The 12,956-nt window shown below is 36.8% G+C and overlaps 1 protein-coding gene across 2 annotated transcripts in view; it reads right to left on the bottom strand.

Moving 5' to 3' along the window:
- The window catches only part of gpr158a (G protein-coupled receptor 158a), an 89,748-nt gene that overhangs the window by 70,714 nt on the left and 6,078 nt on the right, over positions 1–12,956 (bottom strand). For both annotated transcript variants that reach the window (XM_024280044.2, XM_024280045.2), the window contains exon 2: positions 3,834–3,939. In XM_024280044.2, the coding sequence (XP_024135812.1) occupies positions 3,834–3,939 (106 nt within the window). The remainder of the gene's footprint in view (positions 1–3,833; positions 3,940–12,956) is intronic.

Below are 12,956 nucleotides of genomic sequence, written 5' to 3'. Positions count from 1 at the left end.
AACTAACTTCAGCTACACTGAAAAAAGCTGCTGAGAGCCAAAGAACGGCAAAAGAAAAGTTAAATATTTGGGTAAAAGCTCTCAAGCAGAGCACAGAGCAGGATCACCTTCAGATACAGTTACTAATATTTAATATTAAATTCCTCTTTGAATCTGAAACCAAACCCATCATTAACACAGATGTCATTAGGAAACAGCTGCTTTAGTTAAAAAAAAAAAAAATCACTGACTAAAATATAGTTTTTCTTTCTGTTATAAAGTCATTTAAACACATATTTGTATAAATAGTACTTTTAGTGTTTTGTTTCCATGTCTTTATCAAAGGATTCATTTGATTTTTATCTTACTGAATCAGTGAGGATTTAAAAAGAATTTCTTCTATTTGACGACATTAAAAGACCTGATTTCATCTGAACATAAGATTTCTTTAAGGCTTTATAAAGTAAATTCACACACACGGAGTAAAGTGGTAAATTCACACAATTTGCATGTATTAAATGCAAAAATAGTAAATTCACACACATCTAGTAAATAAAAACACAAACATGATAAATTCCCACACATCATATTGTAAATTCACTTACATATGATAAATTCACACATATGTCAATATTCACACACGAGACAAATTCACACACATCATAAATTCACACATATTGTAAATTCACATGCATGATAAATTCACACACACTGTTAATTCACACCTATGGTAAATTCACACACTGTAAATACACACGCATGAAAAATTCTTATACACTGTAAATTCACACAGATGGCAAATTCACAAACATATTGTAAATTCACACACACAATTATTCACGCACATGGTAAATTCACACACATATTGTAAAATTCACACACATGATAAACTTACACACATTGTACATTCACACACATCATATTGTAAATTCATTTACATATGATAAATTCACACATATGTCAATATTCACACACAAGACAAATTCAGACATTGTAAATTCACACATGTTGTAAATAAAACACACATCATAAATTCACACACATATGATAAATTCACACACATATTGTAAATTCACACATAATACATTCACGCATACTAGTAATTCACACACATGGTAAATTCACATACACTAAATTCACACATATGGTAAATTAAAACATGATATATTCCCACACATGATAAATTCACACACATATTGTAAACACACACATACAATACTAAATTACACACACCTGCAGACTTTAAACATCATTTGCAGTAAATCTCAATGTTTAGTTTTCATAGCTGCAAAATTATTGTAGATCATAGATTTTGGTTTGTTCTTCAACAAAATATTGAAGGAGAAAAAAATGGTTTACTTTTACTTTCATGAAGAACATTAAAGTGCTGAGCTCCATCTTTAGCTGTGATTTTTTCATGTAACTCCCACCATTTCTAAGACATGACGCCATTATCTTCAAAAGGAAGGAGAGAAAATAAACATCCTTCTCCAGGGAAACATCTGATTATTTAGCTCAATTCGTTTGAGCCTCTAAACGTGGTCGTTGGAGACAATTTGATGGTGAAACTTGTTCAAAATGAGAGTTTCAGGCCAAAGGTGGAGTGGTTAAACAACGTTCATGACTTGGTAGACTTGGTGTGATCTCTGCACTAGGAGACTCTGAGGGACTGCTTATTGCAGCAGCAAAGACCAGGCTCTGAGATAGAGCCTTGAGGAACACCAACTCTAACTACGAACCCGAGAGGAAGTCTCATTTGTTGTCACTTTTTTTTATATTTGACACCTCCTCTAGGGGGTATAGAGGTGAATCGAGCACCGCGTGGATTAAAGCCTTTTTTAGGGTCGTGATCGTGGCCAATTTTGATATCCATAGATCCAGTTTCCTTTTCAAGCAAATGCAAAATCCTGAGATGTTGCAATCCTCCATGAATGCTTCAATGGTTGACCCTCAATCAAAAGACCCTGTTTCTACACACTTTTAACTGTACAAATAAAATTAATATTTGTGGATTCACACCAGGACAACACCATTCAAACAAATGTAACCACAGAGGTAGACATTGATCTTTGTAGATTTCTGCAGAAATAGACTGACTGATGATGAGGTGAGAACATCCATGAGGTATCTCTGATGAAGATCCATCACAAAGTTCCCTCCCAAGCAGAGATGGAACATACCTGAACATCCCTTTGGTAAAATATAAACTTGTCCAAGTGTATAACAACTCCAGCGCTCGAAGGCCATTTTCAAACACAAACACACATTTTTCTCCAACAAATGTACAAATTCTATTTCCTCTCCTCCACATTCCAGCCTTTCATGTCATGAGTCCTGACTAGAGCTACCACAAACGATTATTTTAATAGTCGACTAATCACCAATTATTTTTTCTGATTAGTCAACAAATCGGATCATGCACAAAGTGGATGTAAAACACACATCTTAACCATCTTTAGCTTGAAACTAACTAAAAATTAGATTTATAGCAATACCTGCGATAATGTTAGTGTGAATGCTGGAAGCTGAATTTTGTCGCTGAAGATGTTAGTGCTGATAGATGAAGATGTTGAAATTGATACCAAAAAAATACTGAAGTTGATAACTGAAAGCACTGAAGCTAATAGCCAGCTAAAATATTAAATGCCAAATTAGCCCAAAAAAAAGGACTAAAAGCCTAAATTAGCCAAAAGAGCTAGCATGTAGCGGAAATATAAGCTAAACTCCAAACCAGCCTAAAAAAAACTGAAAAAAATCTTAAATTAGCTAAACAGTTGAGATGAGCTAAAACATTAGTTAAATGCCAAGTTAAGAAAATGACTAAAAGCCTACATTAGCCAAAACAGCTAGCATGTAGCTGAAATATTGCCTAAACTCCGCAATAGCCTAAAAAAACTGAAAAAATTCAAAATAATCCAAAAGAGCTGGCATGTAGCTAAAATATTAGCTAAACTCCAAAACAGCCACAAAAAAAAACCCTGAAAAAAATCCTAAATTAGCCAAAATAACTAGCATAAAGCGGACATATAAGCTAAACTCCAAACTAGCCTAAAAAAAACTGGAAAAAACTTAAATTAGCTAAACAGCTGAGATCTAGCTAGAACATTAGTAAAATGCCAAGTAAAAAAAATGACTAAAAGCCTACATTAGCCAAAACAGCTAGCATGTAGCTAAAATATTAGCTAAACTCCAAAATAGCCCCAAAAAAACTTTAATAAATGTCAAACTAATCGACTATTAAATTAGTCGTTGACCATTTTAAGTCGATTATTCGTGGCAGCCCTAGTCCTGACCCAGCCAACGGACCCTCCAGAACAGAACCGAGTCTGTTTCTGGTTTCCCTGCCTGCTGCCTAATGAGAGAAGAATGACTGTCCCATCTGTCAGCCCTGCTTTCATGCAACATGATGCATTCAGTGTCAACAGACAAACACTTCATATTTCACAAAGACTCAGCCGTGATAGAGGTAACAGCTGAACGATGCGGCGCCTTTCCCCATAAATCTTTAGGCAGACCCAAACTTGGCTCTCTTCTGCAGCTTTAGCATCTCTACATCCATTCACACAGAAACCAAGAATATTTTTAAAGCAAATCTACTGCAAAACACAGTGAGAATGAAGTGGATGTTCACAGGACATTGATCCGCCCTGTGATCATGTCACACGTCTTTTCTGACGTTCTTAGAGTGTTAAAGCAGCTGTTTATGGGCTGTAACTGCCACGCTGAGTCAGATCCTCGTCTGTTTGGTCAAAAGATTTACTGGCTTTCCATTACGGTTTCACCCCGAGGCTGGAAGTGGATGTTCATCACCGCCGGATCAATCCGTGTCCGATCCACACGTCCGGCACACTCACCTCCATGGTGGTCAGGTTGCATCGATGGGTTCCAGCAAACCAGCCGTCGGCGGAGCACTGGTCGATGTCGACGTCCTGCAGATTAACGTCCACGCGCACGACACCCCTGAAAGACAGGAGGACAGCGGGAGGTCACGACGGATGAGAAGATGTCTGATAAAGGAAGGTTTGTCATAGAAGTTGTTTTACTTTGAAAAATGGGAAAAACTATCTGATCATTTAACCCTTTAACACCTGAGGTCAGCGTCATCTGTGACACTTAAACACAAAATCATTGACATACTGTAACTTTAACTGTTACCACGGTAATTCCAGCAGATTCTTAAGGAGAAAAGCGGCGCGAGTTCACGAACATGATGAATTCATTCACACAGTGAATTCACACGTATTGCAAATTCACACAATTATTGTAGATTTAAATATGACAAAATCACACACATGGTAAATTCACACACATTGTAAATTCACACACATGGTAAGTTCACTCACGTGACAAGTTCACACACATGGTAAATTCATACATGAAAAATTCACACCCATATAGTAAATTCACACACACACATGACAAATTCACACATATGGTGAATTCACACACACACAATACAAAATCACATACATATTGTCAATTCAAACACATGGTAAATTCACACACATAGTGTAAATTTACACGCATGGTAAATTCATAAACATTATAAATTTAGACACATTGTAAATTCACACACATGAAAAATTCACACATATTGTAGATTTACACACATGACAAATTCACACACATGGTGTAAATTCACACACGACAAATGTACATACATTTTGTTAATTCACACACAATGTAAATTCACACACATGAAAAATTCACACATATTGTAGATTTACACACATGACAAATTCACACACATAGTGTAAATTCACACACATGATAAATTCACACACATGGTGTAAATTCACACACTTGGTAAATTCACACACGACAAATGTACATACATTTTGTTAATTCACACACACAATGTAAATTCACACACATGAAAAATTCACACACGCTTTCACACTGCTTTTCTCCTTCAGAATCGACTGGAATTATGTTGTTAACGGTTTAAATGTTACAGTAAATCAAAGAACATAAACACTGAAGCTCCAACGTTAAAAGGTTAAACCAAATGTGAAACTCACTATTTGGCTTCTGTTACTGTTTACAAGCATTAAATCAAAATCGGATTATAATAATTGATTGTTAACTTCCTGTTAGATCATCAGGGTCTGTTTGAGCCCCAAAACAAAACAAGTCAGGGAGACCTCTGACCCAGCCGTGTCGACCGGAGTCAGTAGCTCTCTGCATAACTAAAATCTACCCAAATAAACAAACAAAGCCCACAAATCAAGACTACCAGGTCCAACCGCAAACTAAAATAACAAAACCCAGCAGTGTAAGACTACAAACCAGCACAACTCAAAGTTCAACCCAGCTGCTCTGCTCCCGCCCTGACATGCTGAGGCCTCCTCTGCCGTAAGTACCTGGCAGGTGCCGATTAAGATCATTGGCTCCACCTGCCAGGTGAGCAGAATGACGGGGCGTGTTGAAAAGGGGCAGCCCAGCAGCAGCAGGACCTAACACTTTTATGCACTTATGAATTTCAGGTCACCAAATAATCAAAATAAAACTTTAAGTGCAAACCTAAAATATCTGATAATTACATTTTTGATGTTTTCCTTCATTCGTACATTTTATTGTTTTTGTATCCGTGCAGATCATTTGGGTTCGGCCCACTCTTCCTGACCTCCCTCCTTTTCTCGTTTGAGATTTTTCTGCAGAGAACCGAGATTTGTGAGGTGGACCTGTTGTAGAACGAGCAGTTATGTAACTGGAGACGTCGTGAAGGAGGATTTCAGATCCAGGATGCAGTGAAACTAACGAACTGCTGCTGCTGCATGTGAGCCAGCAGATCTGGAAGATCTGCCAGATTCCTTCACAGAAATCAGCTTCAGTCCCAGTTATTGACTCTTGATGTTCTCCTCAGTATTTTTACTTTTTATTAATTAAAATATTAATATTACTATTTAAAAAAAATGTAAATAAGCGCATATTTTTTGCATGAAATATATATAATATGAAAGGAAAAAAGTTCAGATAGCAAATTATTTTTTTTTTATTATTTGTTCTAATTTGTTTCTTTTTGTGCCGTCTAATATCATTTTCTAACACACATTTAAAGGATGAATTGATTTTTAGGTCAAAACATATGAAATCCTGAATGTTTCAGCTTTAAATCTGCACTTTTTTCTATTTCTGTCTAAGTTTATTGCTCATATTTCCATTTTACTGAAGAAAATCAACTTTCTTGAACAGATTTTTTAGTTTATCTTGTTTATTTTTTCTCTTTTTGCTTTTATTTTGGAAGAATTCATGGACACAAGAAAACACATTTTGATAAAGTGTAATTATGGTTTTTTAAGTTTTAACACAGAACGTCTGAACTTGTTGACCTCATCCCACGCTCACTTCCGGGATCGTCCTAACACTGGACCACAGCCGGAGGAAATGGACCATCAGAACCTCAAACTTCTGGAGAAATGAATCTCCCATCATGCAGTTTGCTGCTCAGAATCGTACAGAACTTTCCTGCTGTTTTCTGGATTACCATCACATCCATGTCTGGCCTGCAGTGAGTAACTAAATCAACTGTAATCTGTTTAATCAGGAAAAACCTGCAGCTGCTGCTGCAAATAAATGATTGGTTTATTCTCTGCTGATGCGCAAACATTTCATTGGACGGTGAACGCATGACTCTGGTTTGACATTTTCTATCATTTTTGTAGGAAAATGATGGAATAAATCATGTTTTACAACAGATTTTTATTTTCTTTGTCTTCTTTCATCATCTTTAGAATTATAAAATGTTGTCTTTTCTTTAAAATCCTCATTTTTTTCAGATTTCTTCAATAAAACCTAAAAGTCTGATTTAATAAAGATGCAAATGATTTCTGTGTCTGAAAACCAAAATCAATATTATGTGGAAATGCATTTAAACAAGTCAGAAAAACAAACCTCAAACTGACCTGAAACTGGTTTCAGGAAAACTTTTTTTTACTCTCAATAACTTGTTTCAGTGACAAACCCAAAGGTCAAAGGACCAGAACCTCGTCTGCGGGATTTACTTCACACTGAAACCACTTCAGCTCATTAAGACAATGCGGTCGGAGCGTCACTGAGGGAAGGAGAGGGTTTAGTAATTAAAGTGTGATGCCGGAGAGCCTTGAAGACAGCTGCTGTGTTAAAGGCATGAAGCTGCTGCAGCACAAATACAAGAAACTTTCCCAGCATCCTTTGCTAGACTGTCTCTGTAGAAGATAAGTAACAAAGAAGCTTCAAAAAAGGAACATTTAAAGAATGTGTCGTAGTCAAGGCCGGGGGCCGGATTGTTATTAATGGCTCAATGTAATCTGTGCTTATCTCTAACTTGTGTTATTTTGACAAAATATATTTTTATGGAGAGTAAAATATTGAAAGTTATTTAAGTTGATTAATTCTGGAATAATATTCCTGCCTTTTTATTATTCATAATTATGTTAAAAAGTTACGGTTTTAAAGTTTAATAAATTGTCATTCTGCAGCTTTTTGGACTTTTTTTTGGCATTCACTGAGATATTTTTAGGCTAATTTGGAGTTTAGCCAATATTTCAGTTACATGCTAGCTGTCTTGGCTAATTTAGAATACAGAATTTTTCAGTTTTTTTAGGCTATTTCGGAGTTTAGGTAATATTTCAGCTACATGTTAGCTGTCTTGGCTAATTTAGGATTTTTATCAGTTTCTAAGGCTATTTTGGAGTTTAATATTTCAGCTACGTACTAGCTGTTTTGGCATTTAACTAATGTTTCAGCTACATCTCAGCTGTTTAGCTAATTTAAGATTTTCTGTTTTTTTAGGCTGGTTTGGAGTTTAATTTATATGTCCGCTACATGCTAGCTATTTTGGCTAATTTAGGCTTTTAGTCCTTTTTTTTGGCTAATTTGGCATTTAATATTTTAGCTGGCTTTCAGTTTCAGCTTTTTCAGCTTTAGCTTCAGTGATTTCAGCTATCAACTTCAGTATTTTTTGTATCAATTTCAACATCTTCAGCTATAGCTAATATTTCAGCTACATGCTAAATGGTTTGGCTAATTTAGGCTTTTTTCAGTTTTTTAGGCTATTTTAAATTTAAGCTAATATTTCAGCTACATGCTAGCTATTTCGGCTAATTTAGGGGTTTTTATTTGTTGTTTTTTTAGGCTCTTTTGGAGTTTAGCTTTTTTTTCAGCGACACGTTAGCTGTTTTGGCTAACCTAAGTTTTTTGTTTTTGTTTTTAAGGCTAATTTGGCATTTAGCTAACATTTTAGCTATCAGCTTTAGCGTTTTCAGCTATCAATTTCAGCATCTTCAGAAGCCAAATTCAGCCCACAGTATTCACACTGGCATTATCACAGGTAATGCTGTAAATTAGTTCATAATTATTTTAAAAAGTTAAAGCTTTAAAGTTTTAAAAATGTAGTTTTAGAATGCTCAATAAATGTTTTCTGTTCGGCTCGCGACCTGAGGTGTGTTTTGGATTTTGGCCCGTTGTGTGATTGAGTTCAACAGCCCTGATTCAAAAGTACTAATCAAAAGCTACAACCTGTTTGGATTTTAACTATAATGGAGGTAAAAAATAAACCAAGTTTATCCAAAAAGGATCAAAATTGACTAAAATTTGTTTTATTAATAGACACATATAGTTTTGACTATTTACCAATGAAAGCAACTAAAATATATCCAATATCCTCTCAATTCTTCACTTTATCACTAAAGATGATCAATAATTAATTTTCCTAAAGAACGTTTATGTCTCCGGTGTGTATATTTAAATGTCTGATGAGTTATTTAGAAGCTGACGAATATGAAAATGTTAGAAATATTCCTGTTTTCAAGCGACTCCAGTGAAACAGATGTGACGTGTTTGCAGAACAGAGAGCAAACAAAAGCTTTGGACTTTATCCTCTGAATCCACCAGCAGGAGGACGAAGCTGTGCGAGTTTATATGGAAACACAGTTTTACTGTCAAAGAGTGAAATGCTTTTTTTTGTTAAAGGTAATTCTAGGTCTAGCTGCAACTCAAATGTCTATAAAAAATATACATAAATATATGCAGCTTCAGTGTTTTTCCAACAGATTCTTATTTTCTGTGTGAATTTCTGAGGCTTGTTATCGTTTTCTTGTTGACATTTTTCTCAATTTAACTCATTTTAAGTAAGATATTTACTTTTTGGAGACAAAAAAGTAATATTTAAGAAGTGTATGTAAACCTCAAACAAATTTGTGTCCTAATTGATTGACACACTACACTTGTGGGTGTGAAGCTGGAATTAAAATGTATATTTAAAGCTTTAAGATATGGAGCCCCTAAATCAGGGGTGTCAAACACAATCGCACAAGAAGCAAAAATCCAAAACACACCTTAAGTCGCGGGCCAAACGGGAAAAATATTGATTGAACACTCTAAAACTACATTTTTAAAACTGTAACTTTTTAAAATACTTTTGAACTAGATATATAGCATTACCTGTGACAATGCTAATGTGAATGCTGTAAGCTGAATTTGGCTACTTAAGATGCTAGTGTTAATAGCTGAAGATTCTGAAATTGATAGCTGAAAATATTGAAGCTGATGGCTGAAAATGCTGAAGTTGATAGCTGAAAATGCTTAAGCTGAAAGCTGAAAACGATAAAGCTGATAGCTGAAAACGCTGAAGCTGATAGCGGAAAATGCTGAAGTTGATAGCTGAAAATGCTTAATTTATAGCTGAAAACGATAAAGCTGATAGCTGAAAACACTGAAGTTGATTGCTGAAAACGCTGAAGCTGATAGCTGAAAACATTGAAGCTGATGGCTGGAAATGCTGAAGATGATAGCTGAAAACGATAAAGCTGATAGCTGAAAACACTGAAGTTGATTGCTGAAAACATTGAAGCTGATGGCTGGAAATGCTGAAGATGATAGCTGAAAATGCTGAAGATGATAGCTCAAAATGCTGAAGCTGATAGCTGAAAACGCTGAAGCAAATAGCTGAAAATGGTGAAGATGATAGCTGAAAACGCTAAAGCTAATAGCTGAAAACACTGAAGTTGATTGCTGAAAACATTGAAGCTGATGGCTGGAAATGCTGAAGATGATAGCTGAAAATGCTGAAGATAATAGCTCAAAATGCTGAAGCTGATAGCTGAAAACGCTGAAGCTGATAGCTGAAAATGCTGAAGATGATAGCTGAAAACACTAAAGTTGATAGCTGAAAACGCTAAAGCTGATAGCTGAAAACGCTGAAACTGATAGCTGAAAACACTGAAGTTGATAGCTGAAAACGCTAAAGCTGATAGCTGAAAACGCTAAAGCTAATAGCCACCTAAATTATGAATCCCAAATTTACCCCAAAAAACTAAACAAAAAAATTAGGTTAGCCAAAACATCTAGCATGTACCTAAAATAAATAAACTTTAAAATTTCCTAAAAAAACTGTGGAAAAAGTGTAAATTAGTCAAAATCACTTTACAAGTTTATGTAAACTTCTGACCACATCTGTAAACATCCATCACGATCGTTTCATTTTCTCCCATTTTTCTGATTGTTTCATTCACTAAATTAGTTTTCAAACCGGTTTATTTCCTCCAGACTGTTTAGACAAACGTCTGCAGCTCACTTGTTCTCCTGTTTCAGCCGACGAATTTATTTCCATAACGAGATCTCCAGAGAGAGCGCCGGTGTGAGTCCGCCTTCTCTCAGGTGGAAACGAGAAGCTAAAACATGAACAGAATGTCTTCTAGTTCTGTGTTTGCGGTTAGTGATCCGGTTCTGTGGCGTGCACAGACGTTAAAGCGTGCCTGGTCGTCCAGCTGTACAGGAGCCGGTTGACTAAAGCAGCTCCCAGCGGACAGCAGGCGGCTGCAGAGCTCGTTTTGCTTCTGTTATTAATAACTGCTGGTTTGGTCTTTCCTCGGGGCGAACTGACCCGGCAGTTTTCTCCTGATGCTTTGCCGAGAAATTACCTCCAATTCTTGGTGGTGTGAGGAGAGGAGGCTGTGCGCGGTCTGAGGCAGGACGACTTACTCAGGATTTACCTTTCAGTGCAGAAAAAAGCTGATTTTCTTGTTTATTTGTAATCACCTCTTCCTTTCTTCCGCCTCCAGCTCCCCAGGCAGCCAAAACAGACATATGGTGCCTGGAACATCTCGTGGAACGTGAACAATGCAAACAGAGCCGGTGCGCTCCATCTGAGATGGAGGCTGAGGAGCTGGGGTGTCATTTGAAAGTGGCGATAAGAAGCGGCGCCATGCAGGAGGCATTACAGCCGCCGTCGAGGCCCTCAGGCCTTAAAACAGAGTTATCACAGCGAGCAGGAGATGCTGATGCCTCAGAAACTCAGAGCTGAATCCTTTCATCCTCTGTTTGTGTGGGATTAAAGCAGAGGTCCACAAACTACGGCCCGCGGGCCGGATACGGCCCTCCTCCATATGGGGCCCGGCCTCCAAAACTGTTTTGGCTGCATTAGACATTTTTCAAGTTTTTTAGGCTAATTTGGAGTTTAGCTAATATTTCAGCTACATGCTAGCTATTTTGGATAATTTGCGATTTTTTATTTTCTTTGAATGATTAGGTGTTAAGCTAATATTTCAGCTGCATGCTAGCTATTTTAGATCATTTATAATTTTTTTTCTTTTCTTTTAGGTTATTTTAGAGTTTAGCTAATATTTTAGCTACATGCCAGCTATTTTGGATAATTTATAATTTTTATTTTTTTGGCTTATTGGGAGTTAAGCCAATATTTCAGCAGCATGCTAGCTGTTTTGGCTAATTTATGATTTTTTTTTCATTTTTTGGGCTACTTCGGAGTTTAACCAATATTTCATACTAGCTATTTTGGCTATTTTATCATTTATTTCCAGTTTTTTTAGAATATTTCTAAGCTTAGCTAATATTCCAGCAGCATGCTAGCTGTTTTGGCTAATTTAGGATTTTTTTTTTTTCATTTTTTTGGCTACTTCTGAGTTTAGCTAATATTTCAGCAACATCTTAGCTATTTTGGCTATTTTATGATTTATTTCCAGGTTTTTTAGGATATTTATGAGCTTAGCTAATATTCCAATAGCATGCTAGCTGTTTTGGCTAATTTAGTTTTTTTTCCCAGTTTTTTGGCTACTTCGGAGTTCAGCTAATATTTTAGCTACATGCTAGCTATTTTGACTAATTTAGATTTTTTTTTCATTTTTTTAGGCTAATTTGGCATTTTAGCTGGCCATCAGCTTCAGCGTTTTTAGCTATCAATTTCAGCATCTTCAGCTATCAGCATTAGCATCTTCAGCGGCCAAATTCAGCTTACAGCATTCACACTAGCATCATCACAGGTAATGCTATATATCTAGTTTTTAGTCAGTTTAACGCTAAGATGTGATCTTTACTTCCAGTTTGCGTATGACCCGATTAGTCGACTATTAAAATAATCGTTTGTAGCAGCACTACTTCCCACATTATGTCATGGAACAACGGTGAAGAAAGAGCAGCTTCCTCTTCCAATCGTCTCCTCCGTGATGGAAACGCATTAAGCTGACAGGACGCGCTGACGCTAATGCCAGTCGGGCCGCCGCGCTCGGAGCCGCTGCACTTCGGTCCTTCCGGTGAGTTCTGTCGCCGGGCGTCAGGGTGGATGACCCCCTCGGGGAAGCGGGTTTCCATTTTGAAAAGCTCCCTCCATTTGTGCACTCCACTGACACAAAGACGTCTTCCACACGAAAGATGCTTCTGCAGGTTTGAGCCAAACAGTTTTTGTCCATTTTTTTAATACTTAAACGCTCCAGGCCCAAAAACTTGTGTAATAACTGCAGCGACATCACTCCTCCTCCTGGAAGTTTCCCAAACCGAATTGGTTTGTAAGATCTAAAAGAAATGTGCTAAACTTGCACAGCCCTTTGATAGTCCCTTTGCAGAATAATCCTGCATAAGCAAATGCACAAACAGGAAGTGCAGCGTTGTGAAAAATCCCGGATTAGCAGCAGCGTGCCTGTTTGCAGCGCGGCAGAGAGGTGCATCTTCTGCGATGCTGACATTTACAGGCTGGGGGCTTTTGA

Source organism: Oryzias melastigma, linkage group LG20 (genome assembly GCF_002922805.2).
Source record: "Oryzias melastigma strain HK-1 linkage group LG20, ASM292280v2, whole genome shotgun sequence".
Lineage (NCBI taxonomy): Eukaryota > Metazoa > Chordata > Actinopteri > Beloniformes > Adrianichthyidae > Oryzias > Oryzias melastigma.
Note: the sequence above shows the minus strand (reverse complement) of the source record. Positions and strands in the feature narration are given on the sequence as shown.